This window comes from Montipora foliosa, chromosome 4, assembly GCF_036669935.1.
Source record: "Montipora foliosa isolate CH-2021 chromosome 4, ASM3666993v2, whole genome shotgun sequence".
NCBI lineage: Eukaryota > Metazoa > Cnidaria > Anthozoa > Scleractinia > Acroporidae > Montipora > Montipora foliosa.
The window spans coordinates 31,942,554-31,952,096 of NC_090872.1; the positions used below are offsets into that span (position 1 = coordinate 31,942,554).

General features: G+C 41.4%; 2 protein-coding genes across 4 annotated transcripts in view; both read left to right on the forward strand.

Moving 5' to 3' along the window:
* The window catches only part of LOC138000628 (uncharacterized), a 16,111-nt gene extending 10,991 nt beyond the window's left edge, over window positions 1-5,120 (forward strand). For all 3 annotated transcript variants that reach the window (XM_068847175.1, XM_068847177.1, XM_068847176.1), the window contains exon 3: window positions 3,180-5,120. In XM_068847175.1, the coding sequence (XP_068703276.1) occupies window positions 3,180-5,120 (1,941 nt within the window). The remainder of the gene's footprint in view (window positions 1-3,179) is intronic.
* Window positions 5,121-5,136: 16 nt separating this feature from the next.
* Window positions 5,137-9,498, forward strand: LOC138000630 (uncharacterized). Its single transcript, XM_068847178.1, has 3 exons — window positions 5,137-7,368; window positions 8,130-8,360; window positions 9,472-9,498. Exon 1 carries the CDS (start codon window positions 5,137-5,139, stop codon window positions 7,102-7,104), a length of 1,968 nt encoding a protein of 655 aa, XP_068703279.1. The 3' UTR covers window positions 7,105-7,368; window positions 8,130-8,360; window positions 9,472-9,498.
* Window positions 9,499-9,543: the final 45 nt, after the last annotated feature.

Consider the following 9,543-nt stretch of genomic DNA (forward strand, 5'->3'; position numbering starts at 1 on the left):
TGTTGCGAGATTTTAAGCCCTGACTTCGAAGCTTGAAACACTTTAAAGTGGCGTTTCGTAGTAAACAGCGGAATTCAAGATAGGACGATAGGATTGACCATAGTTAATAGAATGGTTAAGAAACCCGACAAATTTCTTGTATGGATGTTTTTTTTTTCTCTTTTTTGGCCTTGACCGTGCACAAAACACAATAATTGTTTACTCCGTACTGAGGAACTAACCAATAGATACGTGTTGGTTACGTAATTCATGCATAGCATATGAGCATAGAACAAAAGATTGTGCACGGTTGTGAACTTTCCAACCTAAATATTGGCATCTTTGTTTACTCCTTTGATGTTTGCCGAGCTTCAAAACTCTATTAACTATGGATTGACGAACGATAAGAACATAATTAATAGCCCACCTTCGATATATCAATATTCACACATGGTTGTGAGGCTTTGTGAAGAAATCTCGATTGAGTCTCACAGCGTGAGACAAAGGTAAGAGTATAGACCAATTTCGATGTATTAAATTCAGTCCTAAACAAAAGGCATCATCTCGAGGCTCTGGGAGACTCATACAAATCCTTATATTTATTCCCCAGAGCCTCGAGATGATGCCTTTTGTTTAGGACTGAATTTCAATACATCGAAATTGGTCTATACTCTTTCCTTTGTCTCACACTGTGAGACTCAATCGAGATTTCTTCACAAATTGACTTCAAAAGGCAAAAGAACTTAACCTTAGCTAATTTGAAGCCTTTTGTCTTTGATATAGACAGGTTATTAGCCATCAAAACTGAGAAATTCTTGTGTGGCAAAAGCGCCAATGAGTCCACACATTTTTTGTAAAATTCTTAAAGCATCGTTGCTCAGAGATTACGTGGTATATTGCGCTCAAAATGTTAGAGTTAGCTCATTATGCTATGTACTTTCATTATTCAGTACCTGGGGCGGATCCAGGTTTTGACGAAGAGGGGTTCGGATAAACGGCCGCCGAAGGCGGTAGCCCCTAGGGGGGTCCGGGGGCATGCTCCCCCGAAAAATTTTTAATTTTAGGGCCTCTGAAATGCGATTTCCAACGTTTTCAGGGGCAATTTGAAGTGGTTTAATTGGTCAAAAGACTCATTATCTTCGCTGGTCTCTGATCTAGGGAAGAAAATTATAATATTTCAGTTTTAAATCGATTGGTGAAACAACTCTCGAGAAATCAGCACTGTCTGCTTGCTAGAATTAAGCGTACTCGTGTAATAGACTAATCTATTAACGCTTACCTTGCTGATGACGGTCCGAAAAACCGGTGAATTTGTGGTTGCTTTGTCCTCTTCGACATCGTGATTTGACGTTGAGGAACATTGAAGTAAATTTTCGCTTTAAAATACTCGCGGCGCAATCTTTGACTCACTGAGAGAACGATCCACAACTCTGATTTCCAAAGAACGGCGTGGCTTTACGCAATGCCGGAATTGGAACGATTGGCAGATTTGGCATAATCTGTCAGTTTTGGCGGGACGTGTAAGCGTTAATAAGTAGTAATTTTGTAGCTCAAGCGGACGTTCTAGAGGCCATTTTCAACTAGGCACAAATTTGTCTTGTTTTTATTGCTGTTTTCGCTTACAAAGACACAAAGAAATATCATTTTCAAAAGATATATTTATTAGCTGAGGTGGTTCACTATTTTTTAACCGCGCGTTTGATATACGTTTTTACGTTCAGTTTAGGGAGTTCGACCGAACCACCCCTAGATCCGCCCCAGAGTACTGATTTCCTGACTGATTGATTGTAAAACGGTTCGCTAATGCTAATGAGGCAAAAAATGTAAACAAAGATTTCCCTGTAGATGTTGTTGATCAAATCCGTTCAATTGGTTGAATCCATTTTTACCGATGTTTAATTCGTGATCCGCATTTTACCCAGGTTGAAAATGCACTCTACCTAGTTTAAACAGCTATAAATCCCCCAAACAGTAAAGAAAACACCTATATACCTTCCCTCAAGCTCTGCCTTACGCATCTCAACTCATCTCCTTGATGTTTCGTATCATCTTATCGGATTCTGTATTCATACACTGTATTCATACATTTTTCTCTAGGCTTTATTCAGGCTCCAAAAAAGGTTTCCTCAATCCTTCGAGTGCATGTTCAACCTAGGTAAAACGATATCACCAATTTAACCTAGGTAAAAACGGATTCAACCTGAGAACGGATTTCACCGACAACATAGACACTGGACTGAACGCCTTGGCCGTTTTACAGTTGACCTCATACAAGTTTTTCCAGTGACGTCACTGAGTTGTTCGTACCTAGTTGAATGTTTCCGACAGCAATAACTTTGGATCAGGCATGAGTAATTTGTGAATACAAGAGATAGTGTTTCCATACATGTACGTGTACCATGTCTCGTCTCGTTTTATGAGCTGGGTTCTCTTTGCATGGGAATTTAGTTTCTCGCCACGGCCATCCTGCAATCCAATCTATTTTCATTGTATGCTGGTTGTCAAATTGTTACCTTGGAAGTGCGGGATTCGATAGCCTGCGCGACCGATGCTCAAGATATCACCGCTGGATACTTGCATGCTCAAACTCATCTTAATTAAAAAAACAAAAAAAGCAAAAAACTGGGTTAATCGACATTTTGCTGCCATCAATATCAGCCAGCACAGGGCACTTAGAATTTTCATCAGTGTATGTGTGCTCAGTCCTTACCTGAGGGCTCATTGCAATAAATCTTTGCAGGGGAATCGAACAAAGGGCATACGCACAGTGACTCAATTCATGGCAAGGCTCAAGTATATGAACTATTCAAACAAACCTCTGTGCAAAAAGAGGCGGTAAAACAGCATTGTATCTTTACAAATAGCAATTTCTGACGGTTTTTTTCTTGTAAAGCCTGTCCTTTGTAAAGTTGGTCTCACTTTCACTGCGGAAAACGCAGACCTTCCCATATTCTAATTCTTCTCAACTCAAACTTGAGCGCGTAAGAGGCATAGTAAGATCGCACTATGTAAATGATGTGGCCATGCGTATATTTGTAAATTACTTTAAATCCAAACTTCCAACCGAAAATGACGTGCTTTTTTCTTAGGCTACAGTTAAGGAAGAGAGCAGAAACAGGGAAGCACAGTGATTTTAAAAACGTTTTAATCCAGCTTACCTTATTGACTGTTTCTTCACTTTTTATTTGCTTTGTATAAAGATTTTAGGTGTGAATGAAAATGCATCGAGTGAAGAAATTTATCGTGCTTTCCGTCTGCGTGCACTTGAGGTACACCCAGACAAGAACCCGGAGGATAAAGTCGGCGCTACTAAAGAATTTCAGCTTCTAACTCGTGCCAAAATTGTTCTCTTGGATCCTGAAAAGCGGCAAAATCTAGATGAAACTTTGATTGACAATGGTGTGCGCAACTGGAAGGCCTTGCCTCTTTTGTGCAGTATTTGCACCAAATCCAAATCCAAGGAAGCAACGAAATGTCTAAAAGGAATGGGTCACATAAATCCAGTTGTAGAAGAATTCAGGTCAGCTTCAACAGAGTACAAGTACAAAATGACGCAGAGATCAAAAAAGTCACAGAGTGAGAATGAATTTATAATTGCTCTTCGAGAAGTGCTGAACAACTTTATCGCCACCGATTGGTATAGATTGTATCCGTTAGCCGCAAATCGAAAGCAGAAGCGTCCTTCAAAAGAGAAAGTTAGTCCACTGCGTACTTTTCCTGGTGCGAGCTACTCGGCAAGTGGAAGCAACAACCACAAGTCTTCTGTTCCCTCTGCAGCTGAGGTTGTTGAAATCTTAGACCTGTCTCTCGTTCGTGATTCCAAGGGAACTGTTCCAGTGTATCCATCTTTCATGCCAGATTTTCCAATTTATGACCTATCAAGTCTATCGGACAGTGAGTTGGAACAGATTCGTCAGTACTTTTGCCTCGCTAGTGAAAAGCCATCTTCTCGAGACTTGGCTATTAAGGAACTGAACTTGATCATTCCAAAATGTACCGTTAAGTCCAGATCATCTGGTGAACAACAACGCAGGCCGAGGCATGTCTGTCAGCAGTGTGGAAGAACGCGTTTTTCTTCAGCTACTCTCTTTTTCAGCCCTTTTCTTTCCTGTTTCGTCTGCGAAGCAGTCTGTTGCCGGGATTGTCTGTCCAGCACCGACAGAAAAATCTCCACAAGTGGCTCATACGATTTAAGAAAAATATGCAAAACTTGTTTGACCGCTTTCAGGTCAAGAGAGGCAGCAACATGGTTGACACATGGTCATTACCTGTTTAGAACAGATGCAAAGTACCTGGAAGTTGCAATAGCTATGTACAACCTGTCCAATGAGTTGCATCCATCAGACAACGCCATCATAAAGCAAGCTCGGGCTCTGCTCACATGTGAAAAGTATGAACAGCTAGTGAAGTACGGGAAAGAAGTACTTCGCACAACTTCTTTAGAGCGGGAAAATGCTCAGGAGCTTCAGAAAATGGTTGCCGAATCCCTTATGAAAATAGCAAACGATACCGACGATTCCGATTTGTTGATGAAAGCTGACAAGTATGAGGAAGCAATCAATTGGACTGCGCAGTTAACTGAAGAGGATGGTGGGGAATTTGGAGCTGCGGTCCACGATTTAAAGGTTGAGGCGATGAGGAGGCGACAACATTGCTTTGAGGTCCATGAAAGGGCTAAGATGCGAAGAGTGAATATGCTATTCTCAAATGTGATTGCAGCCGTCAGAGAGGGCTCATTGCTGAAGGTGTTTTTGCTTTTACAAGACATGGATGAAGAGATCAAACTTGCTTGCTCAAAGAAGTTGTCAAAAGAATCACAAGAAACGTACAGTCAGTACGGTAAACTGCTGTTACGACTTGTTGAGACGATGGTAACATTTGATGTTAACCCAGCCGATGCTATGAGTCAAATGGCTGACATATTTTGGAGCGGTTATTCTCTCTTTCTGGAGAAAAACAGCAGAGAACACGTTTTCGACTTTGTGATCCGTTTCACATGTCAGCTATTGCAGGGAAGTAATAGTTTGCTACTGGAGAAATTACAAGAAATTTCGCCCACCAATTTTTGCAGTGTCTTCATCTTACTGAAAACGACTTGTTATCACCACCAGACATTGAGAAGAGATTGTGGAAAACTTTAGCGTGGAAGGCTGCAACATGAAGATGTTTCTAAAATACGAATTGGCGGTAAAGAAGCTCTCGGAGACCAAAAAGTGGTCTCCTTTCAAAGTTGCCCTTTTCTATTACGATCTCACTTTTGCATGTAACCACCCGTCCCAACTTTTGGCAACATTGATTACGTCTGCACAGTGGTTTGCAAGACAACTGTCCAGTCCCAACTCTAATGACGCATTAAAATATTGGTGCAAACAAATGATTATGAAACTCACCAACTCGACAGCTGGACTGGCCTTTGAGTTCGGCATCCATCCACATATGCAGTACTATTTGGCACGAATAGTGGTAGGGCTCCAATTTTATGCTTCCTCCAAGGCACCCCTTGGAAGTCAAGATGACGCAACAATCATTGGGACGCATTTGAAGTGGCTGGTTGCTTCAGGGCGTCTTTGTCCATTACACAAAATGCCAATCGTCTCTCCAACGGAATCTGTTCTTTTGGACGTTATATCACGAGACCTTTACTCTGAGTACCTGTTGAAACTCCAAGATAAACTGCCGCCTGAGTGGAGACCTGTTTCAGAAGCCGTACTTCGTTACCATCTTTATGAGAACTACTGGTTCAAAAGGTGCCCACTGCAAGATCCAACTGGAAATGGCCTCCGTTTGACCGCCATGACTGAGTTGCTGCATGCTGAAGGTTGGTCATGGGATGGTGTTCAGCAACATCTCCAGTGGAATATGGTTCCACTGGACAGCGAAGGATGGCTTGTTAGTAACCACCCACTGTTAGAACCTGTTGCCTCAAGTGGTGTGCATCAACTTGTTGGTTTGGAAATCAACAAAAATGACTTCAGTGTCCATCTGTTGATAAGAGAGAAATCCAGACGATCGCCATCACTTTTATGCTGGGAAGATATTGCCATGGGATTAACCATAAATCCTGGATGCTTTTTCAGCTTGGAAGCTGTAACTCCCCAGGAAACGCTCTATCATCCCTTCAACAAACAAATATATGGGCCAAAGGAATTGCAAGCAAGCAGATTGCTCAATACTTTGTTCCACACCGACTACCTCCTTAAGCAGTTCAGTACGGGGTTCGAGATTTCATCGTATCCACCTTTTCACAAACGTCCCGTCCACGAAGGTTTACTGAAGGGTCTCCCTAAGACCCTACAGGAATCTCTTTTGCCAATACATAAACGTGGTCACTCTTTAAGCCGAGTTCATCGATTCTGGATTCAAGCGGATGAAATGGAGTTCGATGTTCACGAAAACGAGAATTCAGTTCGTTGGTTGTTTGGAGATGTCCACATGAACGTTCGGTGCAAGCCCATGTTTCACACACAGGATGGAGAACTGCAAGACCAAGATGTTGAAGGTCCAGATCCTGACAGCCCAGAAGGAAGTTTCGTTGCTGACTTCAACAAAAATTATGATCAGATAGGAAAGTATTTTCCTGAATTCCTGCGCTTGAAGGAACTTTGCAAAGCTCAATTCCTTGGAACGTTTGTTTCGAGCTTTGAAGAGAGTTTGGGGGAACAAAGAAGACGATTCGAAAGCGAAGAAATGCACGCTAAATATCGCGAAATTTATTCATCAACTTTGGAAAAAGCGCAGGATGACATCGAAAAAACCCTGAATGATCTGTTGGATAAAATAAAGCGAGAAACTGGGTGGTTTATCAGTGAAGAGGTGATTCGACAGGTTCATCAACAAGGAAGCATTCCAGCGCCATACACTGAAATTTATAACTGGATACGTAATGATGATCCAAGGGCGATTGCAAAGAGAATGGCAAGAGAACGTGTCCCATCTGTCCAGACGATTAAACAACAAATCATAGATGATCATGTAGCGAAAATATGGCGTTGTCAAAGTTCATTTTCTGCTCTGAAGAAAAATTGCAAAAGGGCCATTCATTCCACTCATCTGGTAAACGAATGTTGTGTTGGGTGCCGGCTGTCTGCCACTCTGGAGATGGGAAACTCATCTATGGAGGAGTGACATTGTCGCCGAAAACACACAAGGTTACTCTCCCACAGGGAAGGCATGTCAACAGGGTGGCTCTGACTTCAACCTTTCATGGATTTCGTGAAAAAGTAAAACCACCATCTGTGAAACCATTTACTCCTCCACGAACTAACGCAAGAAAAGTTGCTCCTTCCTCCGGTCCACCCGGTGATGGCTCTGGCGGCGGTTCGTCTTCAGGTGACAGCGACAGTGACAGTAACAGTTGTAAGAGACGAGGGAATCTTTCAGAAAAAGGAGGTACAAGTTTTGAAAAACTTACAGAGCTCGATAACGGCAATTCGAACGTCATGCAGTAAAGCACGTACAACAATAAGAGGAACATGTTATTGTTCTTTTCTTGGCAAAGTGCAATAAAATATCAACGAGAAACGACTAATAAGTTTTGAATGGATTGTCAATTATGCCGTCCTAAAAATGACTTCCTTGGTGCTTGTAATATTTAGAGAGTTGGGTATCAGAGTGATTTGGAATTTGTCCCAGAAAAAGCCTTTATTCGTTTTGGAAGCGACGTTATAGTTGCCTTTGCTGGCTCTCTTGCTTCAGTTTTGTTATCAATCAAATTACAGTGATTTCGGCAATCACCAATAATTCTTCCATTGTCAATTATCATAGGAGTTAGGATTACCTTACTCCAATCAGAGTTGCCCATAAAACTTACTTCAAAAAATTGCAACATTAAGGGAATGTTGGTCAGTTATTTTTCTGAATTTGACATCCGCAATATCTCTGAATGTGCCATTTGTGGTATTAAGCATTTATTCGGTTTTTATCCTGGGTTTGCAAATCATTTTTATGATGGGCAAGATTTGCGCTGTCAGGATGTCGATGGAGATCAGAATTTGTTTAGAGTCACATGAGATGTCAACTTGAAAAAGAAAAAAAAGGAATTTCTAGATCATCGATCTCAAGCCTGCATGATTATTTAGTAAAGCTGGTGTTTGAGTTTCAATGAAAAAAAAAACATCACTGCATTAATAATTTCTTTAACTCATTTTCAGGTGATACTTGCAATAGAGGCAATGCGACCCATGGACAACTACAAAAAGACACCGAGGTGACGAGGAAATTGTTTGGCTTAAATGAGGAAAACCGCATCAGAAAAGGAAAAAAATCTCCAAAATGCGAACAGTATCACTTACCCTGCTGGCCAAAACGAAACGCAGGGGAAACCGTTTTGCTGGCATTCAGTTCTTTGGGGCGTGTCCACCCTGGCAAAGAATCACCAAGAGGTAATTGCATGCAATTGCATCAATATCCATATGTCAATCTCGTGTAAGTAGTAAGAAAAGTGGAGGCTTTCGGCCTCTCGTTGCCTTCCCTGGAGTAATTTCGTTTAAAGCGATATTCACGATACACCCTTTACAGGAATCCCGATGAAATTGAAATGTCAAGACATTTTTTCACTGTTAACTCATCAAAAACCGTAGAAACCTCAAACAGCACACTTATAGCGTAACTTCCAGGCAAAGAAACCGCGCTATATCGACGTGTAGCGAGTGCTCGGACGACTACGGCATTTTAGCAATCCCACCACTTCCACCTGTGGCCTTAGGGATAAGCGCTATAACCTTACTGGGAATCTGAGGATTTTTTTTCTCTCGCCGATTAACTGCGAAAATTATCCCAGTTAGGTCATTATGACCCTATCATATTTTTTTTCTGGATGGGAATTTACCTCGCTTAAATTTTGCACTTTATCATGAGAGTCAGGGTCTAAGTTACCTATTCCAAAGTTGAAATAGAAAATGAGCATCTTCGACTTTGTTTCGGAGGTAAGGGCACTGGAAAAATGCCCTAGTTTCGATAAATCGCTCATTATAACAAGATGTAGTCTTTTCGTATTGTTACTCAAAAATCAGACATAACTTGTTAAAACAATATTTCTTTCGAAGGGTTTAAGGTCTGGGGTTTCCAGATTTTTTCATGCCATTGGAATATCGTAAATATCAGAGGTTACCGGTAATCCTTAACCATTGTCTTCCAAAGGGCTGTATCCGTTTCAACCACTCTAGGAATTTGATGGGACGAGGGACGAATTTTAAAGATACATTAGTCCTTACAGTGATTTTCTTTTTGGTAAATGCAAAACCAAGAGCATTTAATTTTTCCAAAGAAACGTCGGAGTTTCGGCTTTAGAAGTTATGTAAGTTAACCAAACGGGTAAGGGTTTAGATAAAAGTGTCCCTTGGATAACAGGCTGTATATCTGGCGTTCGAAGCAGAAATCATCTGTCCCGTTGCTTCTACTAAAGACACCTCGCCATAGGTTGGTAGAATTTTATTGATAAGTAGGGCGATTGATATAAACTTGATTGTGACCTGTTTGCATTTAAACCTACAGACAAGGATCAGCCAGATAAGAGGGGTGGGGGGGTGCGTGTGGGAAAATCTCGGGCCCTAAATGAGCATTAAA